Source organism: Eutrigla gurnardus (genome assembly GCF_963514095.1).
Source record: "Eutrigla gurnardus genome assembly, chromosome: 8".
Taxonomy (NCBI): domain Eukaryota; kingdom Metazoa; phylum Chordata; class Actinopteri; order Perciformes; family Triglidae; genus Eutrigla; species Eutrigla gurnardus.
The window spans coordinates 21,356,478-21,380,634 of record NC_139922.1 but is presented as its reverse complement, the minus strand read 5'-3'; the positions used below and the strand labels follow the sequence as shown (position 1 = coordinate 21,380,634).

At 40.1% G+C, this 24,157-nt stretch overlaps 1 protein-coding gene across 2 annotated transcripts in view; it reads right to left on the bottom strand.

The window, feature by feature from the left end:
• The window catches only part of LOC311017363 (metabotropic glutamate receptor 4-like), a 111,057-nt gene that overhangs the window by 21,854 nt on the left and 65,046 nt on the right, over nucleotides 1–24,157 (bottom strand). For both annotated transcript variants that reach the window (XM_084015636.1, XM_084015635.1), the window contains exons 3-5: nucleotides 14,141–14,276; nucleotides 10,012–10,166; nucleotides 7,802–7,942 (exon numbers count right to left, since the gene is read on the bottom strand). In XM_084015636.1, coding sequence (XP_083871762.1) covers nucleotides 7,802–7,942; nucleotides 10,012–10,166; nucleotides 14,141–14,276 — 432 coding nt within the window. The remainder of the gene's footprint in view (nucleotides 1–7,801; nucleotides 7,943–10,011; nucleotides 10,167–14,140; nucleotides 14,277–24,157) is intronic.

The window sequence follows — 24,157 nt, the reverse complement described above, 5'->3', positions numbered from 1 at the left end:
TTTGTCTGTAAATGTCGCTACGGGCAAAGTGAAGCAAGGATAGACCGTCTGTCTGCGTTTGTGGCTTTCACAGCCGCTCTTATTCAAATGTCTGTTTCTCTTTAAGCGACTCTCTTTCTCTCTGTCTTTTAGATGTAGATGTAAAAAGAGATTTTGCCCATTTTTTGGCAAGATGCCTCAGCGGTCTGCATTAATAGCTAAACATCAAACGGTCCGGTATAAAGTGTGCATGTTTGTGTTTCCTCCACTTTCCCCTCTCTTGCCAAAGACATGCAGGTCAGAAAGACCGGTGGTTTCCAAGCTTTTGGTTATTGGCCCATATAATGTATTAATATGTGCATTCATGGCTGTGAACAGGTGAAATTCAAATTGTGTGACCCCCTTAGTTTCTGTTCTCCTTTTCATTTATGTCTTTAGTCCATATATGGGTGATTTTCCAAAGTTTATTTTTTTTTTACCACTGCTCCATTTCCTCTCACCTTTCTTATTTGGAGTGTCATAGAGTGAGGAATGCATCTTTCACATGCTTTTTTCACAGCAGGTAGTTAGCCTCGTTACCAATAATACTGAAGTTGGCTCCGTTCTGTTCAAGTAGTCAGAGTGACGGTAAGCCAGCATGCAAAGTAACATAAAAATTAAATTCATGGGGAGAAACGCTGCCAGGATTCTCCGTGTGTAAACTTGTGATGGCAGCAGGGTTTTTTTTTAGTCTGACACAACCTGCCAGGAGAGAACAGAACTTGTTTTCTAGCATCTGTCTATGTGACTGAGATCAGTTTCTCTTCCTGACTGACGGTGAGAGGCGGCTGATGCTCGTAAATAGAAGGTTCTCTATTGACACTGGAAACATTCGTACGTCTCTTTCCCTCTTTATGCGTGTGTGTAAGCGCTTGTACGCACGTCATGTGTGAGATTGAGAAATATTGGCCCACAGTAAGCAGGCCTGTACCTTTTTGGTGACGCAATATCTGTATATGTGCATCACTATGGGTTATTATAAAATGACTACATGACTACACAGCCAGTAATGTACAGCTGAGGATTGACCTAGGGTAGTGAACTGACAGTAATTGTAGCTTACGGCTTACATTCAACTGTGCCAAGATTTATGAGTGGCTTCTATTAAATTAGAATTAAATAAATGCCTTTGTTTTAAATTATGTCATCAAGTAAGGGAGAACAATGTCGAAAACCTATTATATTTCTCTAGTATATTTTATATAAACTATTGTAGTTTTTCGTTAATTGCTGAAATGGCTTATTTTTCCAAGAAACTTGTGAGCACTTTGTAAACATTAGATTTAAAGTCAAGTCAGATTTAATTGTCATTCCATCTATATTCATGGTGCGAAAGTTGCAACTTGGTTTTACAGACCTGGAGAAACTAAATATATAATTCCATTAATTAGTATTTTAATGTATTTCTGACAGGTGTCCAATTTGTGTGTAGTGTGATTGCAAGTATTTTTGATCTTACAGTTCCTGTGTTATAATACATATTTAGCAGTAGTAGTAATAAGTATTAAGGGTTAGTGGGTTAGGGTTGGAGTTGGGGTTTGTTAATTCAGAATATGATTTCTTTGCCCAAGCCAGTACTCTATCACTGTAGTAATAATAAGAGTACTGGCTTTGGGGTTGAGTTTTAACAGATATCATCCTCCAAACCACTCTATTGGCTGACGGATGGAGAGAGAGGACGGTAACTGGAGCTGCTTTTGGAAGGTTAGGCAGCAGTGCAAAGCATGCGTTGTTGTGAATGAAAATAAAACCTTGAGACTGGATTTGTATCATTACTGCTCCAGGTCTTTTCATCAAGGCAAACCTTGAGGATCTGAAAAAGAACACAATGATCCAGAAAGCTCCGGCTCACACTGCATGCTTTTACAATATTCCTTTCAATGGGGGCAAATTGTTTCTTTCTTGCGTCCGTTTCATCCGAGCGGCTTTTTTTGTTGTGATCTTTTGTGATTCTGAAAATTTGCACCTATTTTCACAAATTGCCAAAGCCTGGAGCAGTGTCCACCAGTAAATCTATTCATCCATTTTGAACAAATGCCTTTTGGGTTTTGACCTGTTGGCTGAACGAAAAAAGCTATTTGAAGCTGTCTCCTTGGGCTCTGAAATATAGGCATTTTCATAATTTGTGAAGATCAAACTATTTAATTAATTTAATTAAAAATAATAACTAGGAGATGAATCACTTATGCAAATCAGTTGTAGTGTGTATTCAATTATTTAATCCAAAAATGAGACTGTGACAGATTTAAAATCAAATCTAAAAGCTGTTTTACCTCTTTACATATTGGTGTCCACTCATTGTGCCACGTTACCACGGTTACTACTACTAGCTACTTTCCCTTACAGAAGTCAGATGATGCTGTTGTCGAAATGTATAAGAAAACATAGCATGCTATAGTACCCCCCCCCCCCCCCCCCCCCCCCAAGGAAGTATATCACCTTACTTGTGTATGTCTACTTGTGACGGCACCATAATATGTAATGCCCAGTTGTGAATTTTGATGGTACATTTTTTACTGCCTGATCTGAACGTCTTTGTCAACTGTCAATTAGTCAATTTACTTGTTTCTGTCTAAACTGCATCATTAAGCAGATGTAAAATAAATGGTTCATGAATAAGCCAGGTGTGTAATAAAGCCTGTGCTTGTATTACTCTGATTTCTTGTGTTTTTTAAGCAGAATCTTAAATTATATTTGTTTTTTAATGCCTCCAGGCTTCCCCTGGTAATCCCGTATTTAACACAAATCTATGAATTGTGGGTAATTCCCTCAGGCAAAGTTCGCTGAAAGGCGGACTTACGGAAAGTGTGCATAAAGTGCTTAAAAATGCAAGAGATCCCTCAAGCACTTGATGATTTGACAGTGGGACAGTCCTAAATCCCCGAGTGTGGACATTGGGGATCGGTACAAACTTTAGTTGACAACCATTACAACCCTCCTCCCATTTTCGTATTCTAATTAAGGCCATCATCACCCAAGGGACAAAAATAGACCACAGTGTCTGCCGTCATAGCTTGCAAAGACACGGTCAGTCAGATGAAGGGAACTCATCGCTGCAGCTGCAAGCTATGGAAAGGAAATTAGCCCAAACTGCCTTTTTAAACAAGATTTAATTATGGGGAATGTCTAAGGTAGGACATTGAGTATAACAAATGGGATATCTTTTCCCCATTGCTATCATCCAGACTAATTATTCTAAAGCACTGCAGGTCAATCATCATTTCTCCACTGTGAAGAGAACATCCCTTTGTTGTCGTCTGGCTCTGAAACTTGTGTTTCACCTTTAGAATCAGAGAGGTGGGAGACTTGTTGTCCTTGACGCTTTCAGTGAGCATCAGGCCATTGAGCGGGCATGCAGGCGTATACTTGTGTCTGGCCGCCGTCTGGCCGCCTGGATGACTCATGTCTGCAGGGATGTGGAGCAACTGGAGTTTTGCTTCATCCAAATTTTGAAGCTCAGCGTGTGCTGATGTGACGTGAACAAGTGTCAGTGCACCTGCATAGGCATTCATCTTTGCCAACACCCCAGTAAGACAGAAAACGCTGGAGGAAATGTTGCATGAAATCGCTGTTTTCTACTTTCTATTGTTGTTTCACGTAATTGGATACAAAAAGTAAAGCAATAACAACATCCTGGCCTGCTTTTATCCAGTATAGGTTTCTATTTGAGTTTGTCTGCTCACCCCAAACTAATCATGATCAAACGCTCAGCCCTGCTCTTTTCTGATCAGCCCAACTGTGATGAAGAATCTCACACCACGATGCTGTGTGACATTTTTCTGTTATTACCAATTCGTCTCCCGCGTCACAAGTCCTCAGTTGTATCAGCCAATTCTCGTTCACGGTGCATCGCGTTTTACAGTTCTGCAGCGTGAAATGGTGTGATGTTTAGTGAACGGTCTGAGTGGATCAGATGGGGAAATATTGGATTCTACACGGCAAACAATGAATGTAAAACTTCTGTTTGAATTTCCTGTGAACCTCACGTGAAATTGGTGCCTACAACTAGGAGTTTCTGGGGTTCACCTCTTCTTATGCAGAAGTCAAATCCATGTTGTCTTTATTATAGAAAGGTCTTAAAAGTATGGCTGTGCCATTTTCTAATTGAAATTTGAAATGTAAAAATCTGGCAGTAGAGTGGATTTGACTGTTTGCTAAGCCACTTCCCCCAAACAGGAATTTTGTCCAATCATAGCTTAACAGCCGTAACTAGATAACGTAGGCATGTAAAGCTTGGATTTCTCCACATTCTGAAGCACCTTCAGTGACATTTCTGATTTGTCAGCTCTGTTGGATTATGAGTTCACACTCTAGCAACCTCAGCTAAACTCGAAAACCTATCACAGGCCTACGTTTGCCAAACTCATCGGTTTGTCCTCTGACTATGAAAGAATCGGGTCATAGTCAACATCTCTGGTGTCTGAGTGTTTGTGTCGTGGGATTTTATTGTGAAGGATGGAATGGAAGGAGGGAAGTGGAGATGCTCTGTTGACAAGGCTGGCGTGATAAGGATTTTGCCGTGTTAGTGAATGTATGGAATCGAACCAACTTCATTTTGGGGAATGTAGTTAGTTGTTGAGGTGCATCACATTATCCTGAAGTTGCTGTATAATGCAGTACAGTGGCTGTTTTTTTTTTGTTTTTTTTACACATGTGGAGAATTAAAATAAGGAGGTTATGGCCTTTCTCAGTTACTCTGGATAGTATTTTGCAATATCTACACAGAGCGGTAAAGTGATTTGTAGGTTGGGGAGTTACATTGTACATCTTAAGGTACAAATCTTGGCCTCTGTGAAAGCAGATACACTGGGAAAAAGAGCAACAATATGACCTGAATTATACATCTGCACCGCGTTGTCGAAGTCAGATGCACTTTTATGTCTCAGTCCTGGAAAGTGAGTTGTTACTCTCATGGTGTTATGGTCGCTAATGACTGTTACTGTGCTATTTAATGCTTTCATTTCACAAAAATTGAATTATTACATTTCTGTCCAAACATGTTGCTTCTTAAAGAATGTAATTTTCCAATCCCTGGTGGTCAATGACAGTTTACACAGATTTTGCAAGAGATGAATTAATGCTTTTCTCCTTATTCAATGTGTTGGACATTCTATAAGCTACATTAATAAGAAAAAAAAAAGTATGAAGTGGAACAGCAGATTTTTTTAGGTTTCTCCTATAAGTTGCTTTTAAATTATACTTGTTGTATTACGCGTAATACATACAATTCACAATTCAAGTGGTACAGCGAGAGACCTAGGGACAGGAAATGATGGTGCTTTCAACTGGAACAAGGCAGGTCGAGTTATAGTACTTGCAGAAGGCTCTCGAGAGAAATGTTTGTGGGGAAGAAAAAAAAACTGTGCCCTGGAGACTACCCACAGGAAGAAAGGGACTTGCAGCAATTAAGGCCAAGAGCAGCCGCCATGACAACAGATAAATACAGAAATCATTTAAGATTACGTATTCTCCTGAAACCTGCATGTGTGGACTGTTGGAAGCGTATCTCTCTCTCTCTCTCTTGCCGAGGGACACATTGTTATTTCGAGAGGGAAAGAGACAATTAAATCTCTGTTTAATTGTTTAGCTTTGCCCGTTCATCTGTTGCACCAATTCACTGTCTCTCCTTTGGTATTTGGTGACATTTTGAGGTTGCGGTGTCCAATATTAGGGAGATTAGAAAGCAGAATCTAATCAAAACAATGCAACAAAACAAGTCATTTCAGAAAAGGAAAAAAACGCCTGCAGATTTACACCATCTGTTCTGTACATTGTTCTGACATCTTAATATGTGAGTGCCACGTTCACTCCGGAAGGCTCGAACAGCAACCTGTCGTTTCCGTATGCTTTTCTGTGTTCCAGAGAATCAAGCGTAACTCGTGCAACATCTGTACACAAAAAAAAATTGAGATTGAAAAATTTTTCACACCGGAGGATACAGCGAATTGCTCTCTTATGTACGGCTCAAAGTCATTCAGGTCATTCATCACCACAAACTCTCAAATGTGATGAGAAATCCCAGTATCTTCCATCGATATACGTTGCTTACATGCAGATTATATACTTACTGTTGTGGTTCAACGATAGGCTGTGAAACATGATTTTCACCTATTTTTTTCAACAGAAAATCAGCTGAACTAAATGATTGCAGGATGTTATGGATGATTGGTCAGACAACTAACCATTATGTACTTCATTTTCACTATCATTTTTGACATTTGGCTATTTAAATGCTCCAAAAATAGTGTACTGCAATGTTTTTTCCTGGATATAATTGACAAATGTATTTATTTCCAAGTCTTTTATATGATGTTTTTTTTTTTTTTACATACTAACCTGGATGGTAGTGTTCGCTCAAGGGCCTCAAGGGTCATTCACCACTGTTTTCTATGATTGAATAATTGAGGGAGCTTCAACATGTTAACATTTATTGAACTATTGCGATGCTTTCAGACGCCCGATGAAAGTAAAAAAAGACCAACGTTTTGTTACTTAATATTCCAACAGTGAGCTAGACCAGGATTCCCAAAGTGAGAGTTGGGAGTGTTGATTTTCATTACTTTGAGATTTTTTTCTGGTAACATGGAAATAAACGGATTGTGTCAAAATTAAACAACAACTCATCCACTCATAAGTTACATGGAGATTACTTTGACTTTGGTATCCTGCTTTTATCTAATAGTAAATTGTTATATGTCATCATATATATCATGGTTGTCAGGCCGTTCTGTTCTGTGTTGTCGTTATGGCCGTGTTTGCATACGCCTATTAGTGCATAGGCATCCTCTGCGCATGATTTCTTATGTTTCAGTCACCTCCAGGGATAGTGGGGGTTGTCGGTCTCTGGCACCGTTATTTTGGGGGTTAGGGGCTGAAAAGTTTGGGAAACCCTGAGCTAGACACTATGTTGGAGTTTTCTTGTTTGTATTTGGGTATAAATAAATACATATCAAATTTCTACTCTTGGACGAAACAAATTCGTCTATCCCACTGGTACATTGTTCACTGGAAATATCCTCCACCTGAAGTGTGTTTGGCATAATGTCTATAACTGAATAATGTGTTTTTATGTTTCTGGAGGCAGCACCCAGTGTATGTGGACCGGCCTCATTACATGAGCAGCATCGGTTACCGAGGGTGGGCCGGTGAACGACAGGTGCAACTTGTTTCAATAGCGAAGAACTCTCGTTTCCAGCGTCGGTATTTGTGTTGTACGATAATCCAACATCATGTGTGAGGAATGTGCTGGCTGGAAACATTAGTTGGTGCTTTTGAAGCAGTCTGTTTGGACTACTTGAGATGCAGCATCGCACTGCACACTGGGATGAGACAGGCCTGGAGAGCCTACTGATTTGAACGACTTGAAGGCTTGTTTCTAATGGGCTGATTGAATTTACTATCGATTATGTTTTCAGTGCATGCGGTGGCATGAAATTGTGATTGCTGTTGTCTCCCACTGCAAACTGGAGTGGCCAACAGACGAGTAATGTGACGGGATGAAATTAGAGATTCCCATTCACTTATCTGCACCATTACATTTGACCTGAATTAGAGGAGCTTGATTGTTTTCTCCCTGATGACAAATACATTTTCTAATGCATGACAATTTTACACACACACACACACACACACACACACACACACACACACACACACACTCACACACACACACACATGCGCACGTGCATAATGTATTCACAGATGACCCAATCAATATACTTGGTCATTGATTGAGTGCTTCTCATTGACCGAGTGCCTTCTCGGCTATTAAGTGTAGACTCACTTGTGCATTTTTTGATGCCCGATCCTTTCTTCACGGCGTGCCGACTAAGCTTGCATTGGAAGTTATTCTCCCAGAACTCTGCAAACCAGATATTCCTCCTGTTGTTCTCTAGTGTTCGGCTGATGAAGTACCGATCAAAACCTGAAAGAAATAAGATGCTGTTAGGATTTAATCAATCATGTTTTTACTTTTGAATATATTAAATAAAATGTTAATTATTTTGGTACCCAGTCTGATGATTCTGACTAGTTACTCAAAGCCCAGCTAGAAAATTAAATTCCTTTTGGTTTGCTCTAAGCTTAACAGTAAAACAGGTCAACTAAAATTCAGGAAAGCCAGCAGAAAAATAAAAAAAGACCAACAAAAACCACTGAACAGACACTTTCATAAAACAGCAGACTTAACAACACTCCAGTGAGTGTGCTTTCAGCTCAGCTGGTCAGAGCTCAAAGCACACCGACATCGGTTGAATCCTGAAACTGTGGACTCTTTTCTAAACTGTGAATCCAAACTCGGCTAGTAAAAAGACAGTACAGACCAAATACGTGAGGTTACTATTTTTTTTTTAAATTCAGCAGCAGGATCAGTCCTGACAACTGTGTTAATATAATGAATAAAGTTGGCTGTTTATGGATCGATTTCTCATAATGTGTCAGGTGCGTTCAGATAGTACAAACCCCTGACCCGCACATTTTCATTGGCCATCAACCTCACATTTATGCAAGTATTGTCAAAAAAATAGACTAGAAAACACAGCTAAAAAGGAGCCGTACAGACAGATGACTCCACAAATTGAAATGAGTTCATCTATAAATGTGCAAATAAAAAACACTTCTGACAACCTCCGATCTGCTCTATCGGGGATGACCAGGAAGGATGGAAAGGACTTCTTATTGTGTTGCAATAAAGGGGGCAGTTTTTGTGTGGACTCAATGATTAGCAAATTTAAAAAAGTGGGACAGGGCTGTATAGTACTTCTGGCGCCCACGAAAAGATCCAATAATTATATTATTATTTATATATATGGCTGTAAGTCGCAGAAAACAGTAGACAATAAATTACAATACTAATAATCTGACGCTCCTTTCTTAAAAATAACTTATGTTCAACCTCGTAGGGGGATATTGTTAGTGGAGGCAAACATACACTACAATAGGGCTGCAGCTATCGATTCTTTTTGTAATCGATTAATTTAGCACTTTATCGATCGATTAATCGAGGAATCGGATAAAAAAAAATTGCGTTTTTAAACAAACAAAACAAATAATGCATAACGAAATGATGTGGCTGTAAAATGATCAAGCATTTCTAAAAAAAATAAACAGAGGTATTCATTCCAACTACAAAATTTGGCTCCAAAACTAAGCCCATTTATTAAGTGCCAGTGATAATTTAACAACAATACAGTTAAATCAACTTGGATAAAACATGGATAACATTTAATTTACGTTTTGTTTTGCCAGCAATGGCCCTTTCCTCTCCCTGCCCTAAATATGTGTGTATATAGTGTACTTCTTCTGTGCCATTTATGTATTTAGCTTTCTCTATCACTACAGTAACTGTTTGACCATTCTTTTCTCTGCTTTGAACTCCTCCGTCTGTTTGGGCAAACACAACAACTCACAGCCAAGCGTAAATCAGGCTTTCCGATTGGCTGTAAAAGCTGCTACGGGAGCCAATACGAGCGTCCGATGCATAAACGTAACTCTATATGTCACTCGCAAGATGGCGGATGAGAAGTGATCGATATACAACAAAACGGAGAAATGCGCCACGGAGACGAGGAGACATCTAGTCACACATTTTACAACTTTACGCATTCGTTTTGTTGTCAGAAATAAATCGCTCACATGGGCAAGCAGGATACCGTTGTTTAGCCCCGATACTCTCTGTCGTTTACGGACATTCTGAGTCTGACTTTCCGCCATCGCGCCAACTAAATTCAGAATGAATGACCGTGTATGACGCGCTGGTGCTTCCTGAACAACGGTCCGTGTGGAACAATCGGATCCCTGCACATAGGCGCGTCATAGGAATTTAACGAGGCTTCGAGGCAGATGTTTTGCCTCAAGGAATTTTCATAATCGAGTTAATCGAGTAACTCGATGAATCGTTGCAGCCCTACACTACAATCAGCAGAAAATAAAATAAAAAACATAGCAAATAAACGGTTCTGAGCCTTCTGTAAGGTAATGTTGGGTTATGAATACCTTTTATGGATTGTCGTTTGGGCAGGATGGTGACGGCACCTTCTGCCATTTCTTCCTGCTTCAGTATCGGGGAGATTTTGGAGCCCCAGCTGTCTGAACCCACCCAGATGAAATGTCCCGTTTGATTGGCCTTCTTAGCTGCTTGAAGGAGCCGCCTGTTGGGACAGAAGAGGAGAGCTGTTAAATCATACCACATAAAGTTGCGTTGTCAGTGATTCCATTTACTTTCCTTTATTTACATGCACATCCAGTGATACATTACCTATGAAAGAAGGCTCCTATTTTAAACGCACTGCTGCTGTCATACAGGTAATTTCATAAATAGATTATTCCATTGGAGTCTGGACAAAGTTGCACCGAGGCACTTTTAATGGAATTGAAAAGCCACTATAGGCACACTGTCTGTTCCCTGTGCAGAGTAGTTCGTCTTGGCTGTGGCAGAATGACGCCCTTGCTGCATTTGTTCAGGCTTATTGCCAATGGAAGTAAGTTTGGGGAGCTGTAAAGAGGAAAAAAAAAAAAGCAAGCTCTACTGTAGCAGCTGAGTTACTTCAAGAAAGCTTGAGCACAGCAACATAAAATTTCAAACGCAGCCACCTGGCATGTGATCTAATCACTGACCCTCACAACTCCTCAAAGATGCTGGAACAAAAAGAAAATATTAAACATCTGCAGACAACATCAGCTTCTTTTTTTTTACATGACGCATGCTGTTTTCACACCTCACATAAGACTGTGTTGCATGAAGGATGGTATAACGTTGTAACTACAGAATCTTGTAATGTGGTTAGCGGGCGAGCAGTGAGTCATCCAACTGACTTTATATCTAACATTAGTTTTATGACCCTGAGGATGTATGTTTGATTGGTAATGATTTTTTTTTTCATCCTTGCCTGGTCTACAGGACATTTTTGTGAAAAGAGCATGTCTGAAGATGTGCTTCCTTGAAGAAAGAACATTTTTTTTTTTTCTCAGTGTCACCTAACAGAGCAATGACTAGAAACGCTGACAGGTGAGAACTAACGTACCTGTGCTGAGGTCGTGGATTAAAATGTACTCTACATTTTCCCTTAATTTTTGACAGATTCCCAGCTCATTAAGGTCTTCAGTGTGAGTAAAATTATGTTCCAAGAAAAACTGCAACATTTTATGTACCTGAATTTTAAATTAAGGTTTATATTTCAGATAGGTGTAAAATAATATGGGTGGGGGAATAAAATGTTCACATAATTAAGGGGCATAATACACGATTATTTCATCAAATTTTGTTATGAAAGCATGTTGTTCTCCCACAGAGCAAACAAAGTGAAAGGCTAACCTCCCTACTTGGCTGGACTATGAAAAGCAAACCCACAAATTGTATTTCTCTTACTCTTCATAACGCTGAGGTGAGGCAGTTTATTTAAAGTATTTTTTAAGTGTCACATTATAGGGCTCCATCAAAAACAGCTCAAGTCTCTTATACTTTCTATGCAGACAATTTGGGGTTCTTATTAGGCTGCTGCTGGCTCATACTGACTGGGTTCAAGGATAGAGGAGGCCCGCAGCGCTGAAATCCTCCTGGCTTTCTGTAATTACTATATAGCCAGACTATTACCCGTTATCAGGACCGGATTAAGTCAATGAGCACTGGGACTTCTGCCCCGGTCATCATCAAGAGACCGCCCCCAAATAACTGCCTTCTTCCTCTAGGAATACACTGGCCTGCTAAATGGTTGCTGGGAAACATTTCCCCCCCGCAAAGCCACAACAGTGTGTGTTTACTCAGCCCACAACTAATTAACTCGTTCTTAAAGCAGAATATCTGTCGTAATGATAGATAATGAATTCTAATTGATACATTTGAAAGCAGGGAGACTGTAATTGCTCTTTGGTATACTGTGGTCAGAATAGAAAGCGACAACAGGCTAGATGTCAAAGCTATTAGTCGGATAGAAAGGACATGGGGGTCGACCCGATGCTACAAGGCTGAGTTGATTCCTCAAGAAACTCAAGTCACTCCATTACTAAAAGCCACACCAATGTTGTGTTGATGTTTCTTAAAAGGAAACTATTTGTTTTCCATTTATTTTCCTGATCATTCAATTTATCGATGGAATAATTGGTAGAACACTTGATTACTAAAAAATAATGGATAGCTGCAGCCCTTAAATGTTAGAAACACATTTCAATGTAATGACCATGGAGTGCAGTCACCAACTCTCTGACACGGTCTCAACCAAACATAAACCTGTGGATCAGCTGATGTGACCTGGCTTGGCATTTAACCCATGATACTAACAGCTGACAGCAGGTTTGACCACATGGCCTGCCAGAACTACCGCAGACTGCTCGATTTATGTGCCATACAGGACAGCAGAGTAACGATTAGTAGCGCTAGTTATTTGCAGGCAATTATCTGCTTTTTCACTTGGCTGTAAAATACCTGTAACATCATCTTCAGTAACAAAGCTTGGGGAAATTTGAATACACCCAAATAATCATTTTCGCCATTTATGACTCATAAATGTTGACATGTGGGTAGCTGACTGTTTTTCTCAGGCAAAAGGCAATTTATTTCTTTATGCACACAGGAGACGTGTGTGACATTTTAATGCCAGCTGCAGAGGCAGCCTCAGGTAACGGCATCACTTATCAACAATCGTCATTTTAGACTTTACTCCTTAATCATCCTTGCTTTAACAGACAAGGTCAGTGCCCTGCATGCAGGAATGCTGCGGTAAAAGCGGGGAACGGGCTGCAACAATAACAGATTTAGTCATTTCTTAACGAAATGTAAAGTGATTCCAGTATGTTTTATGCCATTTAAAGAGACTGAAGCACTTTTGATGATTATCAGGGTGATATTGCTTGCAACCTGCTGATTAAAACGGTTAGCCCTGAAGTTAGAGACAGCAACACCCCGGGTGCAGTCGAATAGTCAAAAAATAAGGTCCTATCTCCTATTCCTTGACCTCTGGGGAAAACGTCACGGGGTTAAGGAAAGGCGATAGGAGAACACAAAAGGACTTAGGAAAAGACGCCCGCGGTGCTCAGAGAATCCGACCGGACTTTCACTAAGCTACGTCATTATAACGCGGCCGCTGATGATTGACAGCTGATGATCGGCACCGGCGATTGACGTGCGTCTGCACTGGAGAAACTACAATAATGGACTACAAAAACTTGTCCACTTCTCCACATGTTGGTTTTATAAACAGCTGGTTCACTGACCGGCTTCAGGTCCAGCAGCTCCTCCTTCCTGTTTGACCGTTTGCTGTATTTACATTTTATTTGTGGTTTTAGTTTCGTTTTTGTCAAGTTTGTAACATGATTAAAAAATAAATTAAAAATACCATTCAATTATTATCACTGTCCACACACATTTATCAACACAATTCATATTACTATATGTCTGCATGAAAGTAATTGTTAAATATGCAAGGCATATCGTTTGTTTTCATGAACGCCGAGGTGTGGCACTTTAAATGTTGCTCTCGCAAAGAATTGTGGGTCGGCGTAATCTCCTTTCCTTTCGCATAGGAAGGTCCGTTGCATCCTATGCTAAAGGAGCTCTGAAAGGAAGCATTCCTTTGCATTTAGAGAATCCGAACGGCTCTTATCATGGCGGCCACTTGTTTACTTCCGGGTAACTTCTTCAGTTAGGAACCTTCCTAAGCAAAAAAGACTATTCGACTGCACCCCCCAGGCTCAATTAAGGTGGGCTGACCTTTAAGGTGGACCAGCTATTTGACTTAAAATGATAAGCTACTCTACCTCTGAGTTTTGCTCAGGTTTTTTTTTTAATGTAGATATTTCTTTTAATTGTTAAACCGAATAGTCTGTCAAAATTCTTATTGTTGGTGAATGGTTAGGTATTTTCATTTTAAGAAAAAAATGCAGACAAATATTACAGAAAGTGGGGTTGAGATATGTCAGGTTCTATTAACTTTAAAGCCAAAATGGTTAAGGAGTCATAAAAATGCTCAGAATCACAAATTTTAACTGTTCCTGTTTCATGCCAAAATGAACAAACTGCAGATGAAGACAGTTGAAAGCTCAAGCTGGTAAGTGAGTTGATCTTGAACTGAGATTGACGACAAATAATGAGGCAACATAATAACAGCAATTGGGATTCCAGTGGACTTACCTGATGTCGTCCTCACTGGCAAAGATAATGACTACTCGAGCGTTGGGGTTCTCACTCAGCCGGCGAATGATCTTGTCAAACTCTTCTGTCCTTGGCTCACGTGGTATTTTCACAGACTGGGAAATGCACAGTCCACCTAATTGGAAGATAACAAAAATTAGAACAGTTTCCAGATTAGACATGTTTAAGAAAAACTGCTTTTCTATAAAACATCTGAACATCTCATTAGCAGACTTTTTAGCGTTAAACGCTCGTTAACGCTTCAAATTCTTGGTCACCAGAAACATTTGTTGGAGTCTTGATTTTTTTTTTCCTTCTTCTTCTTTCTCTTAAACCACACAAATCTTTTTCAATCCCATGGACTTTTTTATGGTATGTGCACAGGTGCCATATTTCACCGAATGAGGGATGCAAGGTATTAAAAAAAATATTTTCCTGGACCACAAGGGGCAACTTTGAGACATGGAGAGCCATCAATTCACTTTATGGTCCTGCCAGTGAGACGGGGGAATTCGGTAGCATTTGGAAGTACATAAATTGTGTAATTGAAAACTTCCATTCGTCCGGAGTCATTTTTCTTATTACAAAGGTTGTTTCATTTTGTTCAAAGTAAAAACTTTCCTAAATTAATTTTTTGTTGTTGTTGTTGTTGTTGTTGTTTTACAAATTTGAGATTAGAGATGCATTCTGTGAATTTCATTCAGATCAGATGCTGGTAAACCAGTGATATAGATTGGTTTAGATTAGCTTGTTAGGCTCTGGCCAGAACAATACTGTGATTCCCCACGGATCAGTTTAAACAGAACCCTCAGTCTCTTAGAAAAGCTTCGGTATGGAAGTCTGAAGGGTGAGGACGTCCCCCTGTTACCTTGTTACCAACAAAGGATTTTTTATTTCCCTATGCAACATCTCAGGATAACTGTTTTGTCGCTCTGCCAAAATGCCACAGAGGATATGTGCATGCTAATGAATTTCCCTTTTCATGCCCCAGTACATAGCCAGCTCAATGAACAATCAATGCAGGAATAATACCCTCTAGTTCAGTTCATGGCAACCAGACTCGCACCGTGAAACAAAGCCCGGCCCGAGCTCGGATAGTAATGGGTTGGGATACGAGTAAAGAGTAGGAGGATGCCATTAACTTGACAATGATTTTGAGCGGCTTTGCTCACGGGTACAAAAAAAGGGAAGAAAAGTCACTTCCGGTTATGTGAGGGGCTTCAGTCAGTGGCCTGCAACATTGCTCTGATTGTACAGTGTGGATAAATTTAATGAGGTTTCCTTTCTCTTCAAACCCCCTACTTTTTTTGTTTCCTTTTCCCCAGAAAGGCTGAGTGTATAGGTTTCCTGTAGTGAAGCATGTCACAGCTAGAGCATGACAGTTCTGCCTTATAAATCCACTTGGCTGGTTAATGGATTAGCAGCTCCTTCCTGGAGGAATAGACTCATTCCTTTGTGTTTGTCGGCCCATGTCTGTTGTTAAGGGATGGTTATTTCTGCATTCTGGCAAGACATTATATTATTTTCACCACAGCCACATCAAACCTCCTGATTTGCTTATTTGTTCTATTTCTTCAGCCTAACTTGAATATCACACTTAACACAGGGAGTCAGGAATTTGGAAGTTTGAGACATATTATTAATGTAATTAAACTTGAGTCAGATATCCATGCATTTGCCATTTCCATCCTCACCCATGGGTCAGACCAATCGTACATGTTTTTTGTAGCCTGTCGGTGAAATGATGAGTTGGAAATGTGAAAAAATGATAAGAAATCAAAACTGCATTTACTTTTTTGCGGGCTCACCAATTTCATCCCTCTTTCAATTTACATTGGATAGCGTATATGCATGATTTTATCATTTAATCCTTAATGTGAAGTGCTTCGTAAAGTATATTTTGATATGAATATTAGAGATAAGAGATCATTCTGCACGGTCAAATCTATGTCTTATGACACAATGAATTGGTGGGGATTGAAGTACCGTCAAAGCTATATTTGCCAAATTAATGATGGGTTATAAATTTCCACAGCCATACGTACAGTAGGGCTCGCATTCGGTGAAATTGCTCATCTTCTTTTTGATCAGTGTTTGAAAACGCACATTTTTTTATATATACAAATTGCGTGTTAACTCCATTCATGGCTGCAGGTGTTTTACTGAACAACACATTAAACTAAATACATGAAAATATGAAAGCAAACCATTTTGCACTTCAACATGTTTGTGTGTACTTTCAACAATCTTGATTGTTCAGGTTCCGACTAAACTGAAGCAGAGGTTTGTCTGTCTACCTTTCTGTGTCATTACACTTACACCACCCAGAGAGGCACATGGGAAATTTAGCAGCGGCAGCTTTCTGCTCTCGGAGGTTCTATCAATCATTAGATTCTATGTCTTTCCTCACTGCTACTTGAGTTCCAGCGTTCCCCGAACATCTGCTGTGTGGATGCAGACCACTCATCCCTTCCTTTCTTTCTCCTCTCACATCACCGTCAGCGTTGCTTGAGCTCTGGGGAGAGTACCAGAGGGAGCATGGGGGGGGGATTTTAACCCAGCCGGTGGGAGTTGAGGCACGCTGGTGGACCCAGTGTTGTCACTCTGTTAGTTGTAGGGGGAGACACGGCAATTTGTGTTATTGCTAACACTGCCCATTCATCCGTACAGATGGACCGCATCTGTTCCTCTGGTCAAAGACACAGTCTCTTGACTCGAGGACTCCAATTCAAACTGGGTGACAGAGAGCAGCTACTAAACAAGATATGTAGCCCCCCTCCCCCCCCAGCAAGTTTCACTATGTCACACTCATTGCTCTCATTCCACACACAGATACATGCAAACCTAATGATGATGTGTTTTTTTCCACAGTGTTTGCATGCCGAAATATCCTTCATGCATTGATTCAGCTACACCAAGCTGCTCCGAAAGGACATTTTCATACAACCTAAGCATTTTTTAATTGGTCTTGGTAATTATAGGGCTCACTCATTACATATTTCATATTCATTTTGGCTAATGAAACAAGCCTCTTAAGAGGTATGAGATTTTCAATAAAACACTTTGCTGGATACCATTTTGCGATCAGACAGGATGTAATTAGGGAGACCCCCCTCCTCTTGTCTGCACACTGCTTCTCATCCTCAAACTGAGCCAGACCACCGCTTCCCAACTAATGTTACTTTGCAAACACAAGAACACAAAGACAATTATAAAGCAATTAATTCTGAATGTGTAGCAGCCCCGTAAAAACAAAATTCACCTCATGCATTGTGTGTTTTGTGTCCGTTGAATAATTAGTTATAAATCAAAAAAAATTACCTCAATGTTATGCTGATAAATAATATTTATCAGCATAACATTGAGGTAATTTTTTTTGTATACAGTGTATATTGTATACAATTAAATATACAGTGGCTTATGCAAAATTATAGACTGTTTATAAGAAGTCATGGTCACTCTGACTTCACCTATTTGTGTGTGAACTAATGCTTTTTAACCTTGAGTTCGGCATTTTGGTGGTCGCCATCTTGTGTTTTTGGCCGCTGCCCTCTTGGCATTTTTGCCACCAGAAGTCACAAGGAGGACAACTCCTATAGCATCGTCATGGTAGTGACTTATCAATCACAAGGTAACCACGCCCTAAAGCATACACTGAATGGAACCATCGTTTGCTAAATGAACACCAAGCTGTGTGTGAAGACTTGTAACTAGCGATAGAGACCTGTTGCAGCATGTCAACACCCCAACAAATTATGTGCACATACATGTCAGATCTACTGATGCAGTGCAGCAGCGCGTTTCTCTCCCAGAACGCGTTATATACCACTCCCAACATCTGAGCATCTAAAAAAACACCTCTAAAAATATCCGTTGCTTAGGAGACTGCGAGCCTCCTCTCTCGTGTCTCCCATTGTCATCCTCAGTCTCTGCTCCCCTAATAGCTCAGAACACTAATATTCATTCTCACTTAACACCCGTGGGAGAGACACTGCTGCCATAAACATTAAACACTCCCAGCACTGTGGCCGATTGCTGCAAAAAAGTAGTGCACAAGCACACAAAATACACCCAGGTGGGCATTGAGGGGATGGTGCAGGTATATAAATAGCCTGTTTATTGGGATGCCCTCGGTGGAAATACCTACACAAGCATGGTTGATTTGCAGCTGGAGAACGCAGAAAACGAACCTAATGTTGCTTCTACAGTACTGATCGTCAATACATTTCAATTTGTGCAGGCTTGAAAAATTGTCAATTTCATTAACACTAAACGAAAACATCAACATCGAAGCTGCTACCTATTTCGGCAGCAAATGATTTGTTAGACAACAGACACACAGAGCTTTGAATTCCCATCTGCTCTGAATGACGGTGCGGTTCCATCTATTCATCGATGGTCCTGTATACTGTCTGGCTGCTGACCAGCAGGCTAACGTATGGAACAGCAACGCTTAGCCTCCGTGCTGTGATCACAGCGGTTCACATGACGCAAATACTCTGACGGGGTCAAAGTAATGAAAGGAAGTGAACCAAAACAAGATGATGTGGATAGAAATAAATAGAGCGATAAATGATATCCTGATCCTGATTTAGTAAGCCGTGTACCAAATGATTTATGCAAATGAGCACTGTGATAAACTGGCAACCTCTCCTGTTTCTCTGCGTTTGATCCAATGCATGCTGGAACACGCTCAGGCCCCTGAGAAGGAGAGAACATTGGTAAGACCCCGACCCAAACCCTGGTTGCAAAAAAATGTTCCCTGTGGATGAACTGCGGTGCTGTGTTTGATTGGCACATTACCTACACATTGTGTTGTCACAGCTGCAGGTGTGAGTGGGAGTGAAATACTGGGGGGAGAGAGTGTGAAAGAGGGGGCAGAAATCATTAGGGAAGCGGACCCTGAACAGAAAAGCCCCAGGTTTTGTTTCCTGTGTTCAGGCAACCACACCGCTAAAGCGTCCTGGAGCAAGACATTAAATCCCCCACAGTTCCTGAGGCGCTGTTCAGTCGCTGACTCTGTGCTCTTACCTCACTGCGCAGGGCTGAAGGGATAAAAAAAAAGAAATGAACGTTTCCTCAGGGGATCAATTACAGTATAATATGCCATTATAATTATTATAGACAGCTGAGCCACAAAGATAGCCCAAACTACCGAATTTCATCCTTCTCTGCAGTATTCTGAGTGAAGGCTGGGATGAATTTAGAACCGTGGCTGACCTGCTGCTGCTCGCAAAATGGGAAAAAATGGACATGATGTGCATATAAAGTGTGAAATATTTGCATCAAAATTTCGTCAATATTACAATTTATTTGAACCACCTTTCATATTAGAGCGAAGAAGACGAATTGCCCCAATTCCACCAATGTCATCATTATAATGCCCCGTTATACCGAGCATGTGTGTCATTTTCCACATTTACAACCCTCAGCGTGTGATCAAAGAGGTCTTCCCATAGTGTGTTGTACTGGATGTGCGTGTATGTTTCATTTAAAGGAATTGGAAAACATGTTGTGTGTCTGGGTGCATTTTTCTGCGTGGCCTGGAGACCTTATCAGGAAGCTGCTGAGTCCACAGGTAAATAACTGAGAGCAGCTCTGGGCTGGGTCGCCTGACGACCCCTGGGTTCACCACAATGTACTGCTGGGAAGAAAGGCTGAACTGTGGTTAAGTGTGAGAGTCACTGAGCTCCGCTAATGTAAATAAGTAACTGCAGCCGATTGGACTGAGAGACCAGCAAAACAGAAAGTTCTGTATTATACAAGAAAATGCAATAGCAGTTTTTATTGAGCCTCTTTAATCTATTCTGTGATTTTGAGAATAAACTTTCTCCGAATTGTTCTGTATAATACTGAAAGAGTTGTTATGCCTCTTCACAAAATATCACTTTAAAATATGAATAATGATTGAGTCATGTTAGAGCCAAACCACTAGTGTGGCTCAAGAAAATTGAAGTAATTGTGACTAAGGATTCAATTTTGCCTAAAACAACAGAATTCATGCTGCAGATTGTCATTCATTACACTTCAACGAGGGGATTAAATCAAATTTTAAGTAAACTTAGTGAATAATTTCACAAATGCTCCACAGTCTGATGACCTTTTTATTTTTCCTTATGTTGAGCTATACCGATGCTTCCCAATTTCCTAATAAAACACAAATAATAATTCTGAATATAATAACCATGGCAATGTTCTAACACCAAATGTCTCCCTGCGATATAGTTTGAAAATAGCAACCTGGTGATTTATATTATAGGCTGAATGTATTTGTCCTTTATGTTTTATCTATCAGTGAAATTTCTTTAACACGTAAAGAAATAATGGAATCATTGTAGAAAAAATCAGACCCTTCATAGTATTTTGAGCTTCTTTATTTCTTTAATATACTTCCTTTGTGACCTAGCTTTGCTGTTTGATTGAAAGAAAGTGGTGCTGCTGAATGTTTGGCTGTCAAAGAAGCAGAAGATGAAACAAAGTGAAAGGGAGCAATTTTCTTGCTTGCTGTATACAGTAGTCACTTGTAATGGGTTTCAAATATACTCCTGGGGAGACGCTCCGAAGCTACTAAGAACGAGAGATCTGCATGGCGATGTGTGAAATTAGATTGAATTAAAGAAAACTGTGGTCGCTGTGACATTGATGTCAACATTGATGTCAACTAAGCGGGCCACCAAAAATACCTAAAACCAAAGCATGTTCCACAATAATTTACATCTGTGGGGTCATCAATCATCATATGACAAATACTTGAATGGTTGCAAACATCATTTTGGTGAGTTAATAATCCTGTCAAAATAACATTGTGCGTAGTTTAAACCCACAATTTTTTCATTATTTGATTTAAAAGCTAATGTCATTCTAATAACTTAATGAAATTGGCCTGATAACTAAATGCAATTCCACCTTGAGTTCAGGAAGTCTACTTATCATACCAGGACAAATTTGGACGGTTAAGCCTGTGTCAGCTGGACATATACGATACAGTGGACATTTTCAAGGTGGGTATCATTTCATTTACAAATAAAATCAACCAAAGCAATGAATTTGGGCATATTCTCAACTGTGAATTGACCAATAGTGGGCTTGTGTGCAGAGGTTACCTGCTAATACAGTTGTACGCTTGTCGTATCCAGCAGTGTGATGTGTCTATCCTACCCTTTAGTTTGTCATAACAGTGCAGAAGAATGATAAAGTTGCTTTGACAAGTCTGTTCAGCTAGAGCCGGCTTTCCATTTGTGCCACAGGGAGGAAAACCATGATTAGATATGTTGCTTATTCGTGTGACCATTGACTACCTTTTAGTAATCAAAATGAATTAATGGATTACGTTAAATTAGCCGCCAATGGACGGTGGATCAGCTGTATTCACAGTCACAGAGTAAAAAGCAGCAGTCATTAAATTAATCATCTTTGCATTGCTGACCTTTCTCTTTATTTGCTCTACAAGGACAAGGAAGAGTTTAAGGCAGGCCTCCATTGGCAGGTGATGCAAATTGCCACCATCGATGACAGGTCCACCCCGGAAGATGACATCAAGACGACAACCATTGTGGTCGGGGAAAGGATTTCCCAAGGTGCTCCACCTTGTTGATATGCTCTGAATACGAGCTGCTGCAAGGAACTTAAAAGAACTTGTGAAGAGTTTCAGAAGCTGTTCCTTGAACTTGATGGCCTGAAAGCCTGCGCAAGGTTAATGAAGTCTCAAGAACGGTGTTTACTTAAGATTCCACTTCTGTCATAGCAGATTTAATTCAGATATTCTCTGAACTGATAAAACTGAAAAAGGAACAAGATAACATTTGAAATTGTCTTTAAAAGAGATACAGAGAATGACGTTTTTTCAGATGGGACTGAAGCCTATAATTTTGCTGTGATGGCATACTCAAGTTTGATTACTTTATTCCCAATCAATATAGCCAATGTATACGTTTTGGGGAAATTCGAGAGGAGCCAGTTGAGGTGGCTCGGGCATCTGTATCGGATGCCCCCTGGACGCCTCCCTCGGGAGGTGTTCCAGGCATGCCCCACCGGGAGGAGACCCCGAGGAAGACCCAGGACACGCTGGAGTGACTATGTCACCCGGCTGGCCTGGGAACGCCTTGGGGTCCTCCCCGGAGAAGCTGGGGGAAGTGTCCGGGGAGAGGGAAGTCTGGGCGTCCCTGCTCAGGCAGCTGCCCCCGTGACCCGGTCGGATAAGCGGAAGAAAATGGATGGATGGATGGATACTCTATTGTAAGTTTGTATTTTTTTTAAATATTGTGCATTAAAATAACAACTGCAGTTCAAAATTCTTTCTTAAAAGCTTCTACATAAAGAAAAACATGATGAAACACTGAAGACAATCGAGTTGGAGCTACGTTACGGTGTCGGCTTTGAAATGTGTGTTCATAGTTATAGTAATAAAGTACATAAAGCTTGTTGTTTGAAAAAGACTAGTTGGATCTACTTAATATTCATGAGTAATCAACTGAAAAACCTGTAGGTTTAAGCTACGAATTATTATATAAGTGGTTATTTAAAATACATTTAAATGTAGAGGAAAAGCTAACTCCCTTAATAGGAAGGTGGTTAGAAGTTGACGTAGCTCAAAAAGACTGATGCTGATTTTAATTAAAGTTTACAATGTTTAGTGAAGTAATGAAACAAGTGAGATGTAGGGTAATTTTCTCAAAGAGATACTGAAAAAGTGGAGCTTATGAGGTACTAACAAACCATCAAACATTCCAGATTTTAATGTTAAGCCTGAAATGTGTAGATCACACTGCTCCAGCTGACTGTTTCCCTAACAACATTAGTGAGCTCATTATTTTTCCCATGAGCACCTTTCAAGTTAAAGTTAAACCCACTATATGTAGATTTTTTAGCATTCTTGTCAGTAGCACTTAAAAAAAAAAAAGAAAATCCGCGCACCAAGAGCTGAGGCAATTAATGTGAGATTGACGACTTGCCTTTATTATAGTAAAGGAAAGGGAGCAATGGAGCAACTTTAGTGCCCCAACTGGTGCTGCACTCTGGACTAGCTTGTACAATTGAACGTTATGAACTGTTTTAATCTTGTTTCTTTGGAAAAAAATAAATAAAAAATGATCCATTCAAGCTTGTATCAATGACTCCGCTGCCAATCCGTGAAAAGTACATGAGAGAACACAGTGGAGATGTAGTACACTCCGGCCTCCAAAGTTGATGGATCAACTGAAAGTATTTGTTGGCATGGCTATTTTCTTAAGCCAAATGGCAACCGGTCCTGGTATTACATCTGTCAGCAACTCTGCTCCCATATCAGCAGCACGCTGTTAAGTCCTGGAGGGGAATGGACCCCGCGCTCTACTTATCCCCACAGTGCAGGGGAAGCTCATAGAGGGCTAAAGGGCAGCAGTGACACAACAGGGGATTTGGTGCATATTATTCATCCCACACAGTTCCCTTCGATTTGTGTATGCTTGAAATGTATATACTGAACTGAAAGCACATCATCATTTTGAGTGAGGTTTGAAATTTAAAAAATTTGAAGCTACACAGTCAACATGTCAACATTCAATATGATCAACTCTGTTGTCTATAAATGATCTGCACTACTTTAAATTTGAAAATGCATTCACTTGCCACCATCTGAATAGATATCATATAATATTCGTATACATCATGTTTTCACTGTGCTTGTTATATTACCTAACATCACATTTCAGGAGAGATTTGACGTTTTAATGCAGATAAATCATCGTCTCTTCGGGACTTCAAATTAAAGGATGGTTTCTTCTTCTAAAACACATTCTGAAAATTGCTTCTGCTCGGAAGGAGGAGCACCATTTATTTCCAACCATCACATTATATTACATGAGAAACTATTATTTCAGCTCAGCGTGGTGAGCACAAGGGATGTGAGTGCGTCAGTAGGAGCTGGAGGAATCCATCCCGTTTTCCATTAGCTGCAAACTTGTGCACTCTACATTTTTGTACAAACATGTCAGTTTGACCTGAGGATAAACGCGTCATATATGGACATTTAAAAAAAAG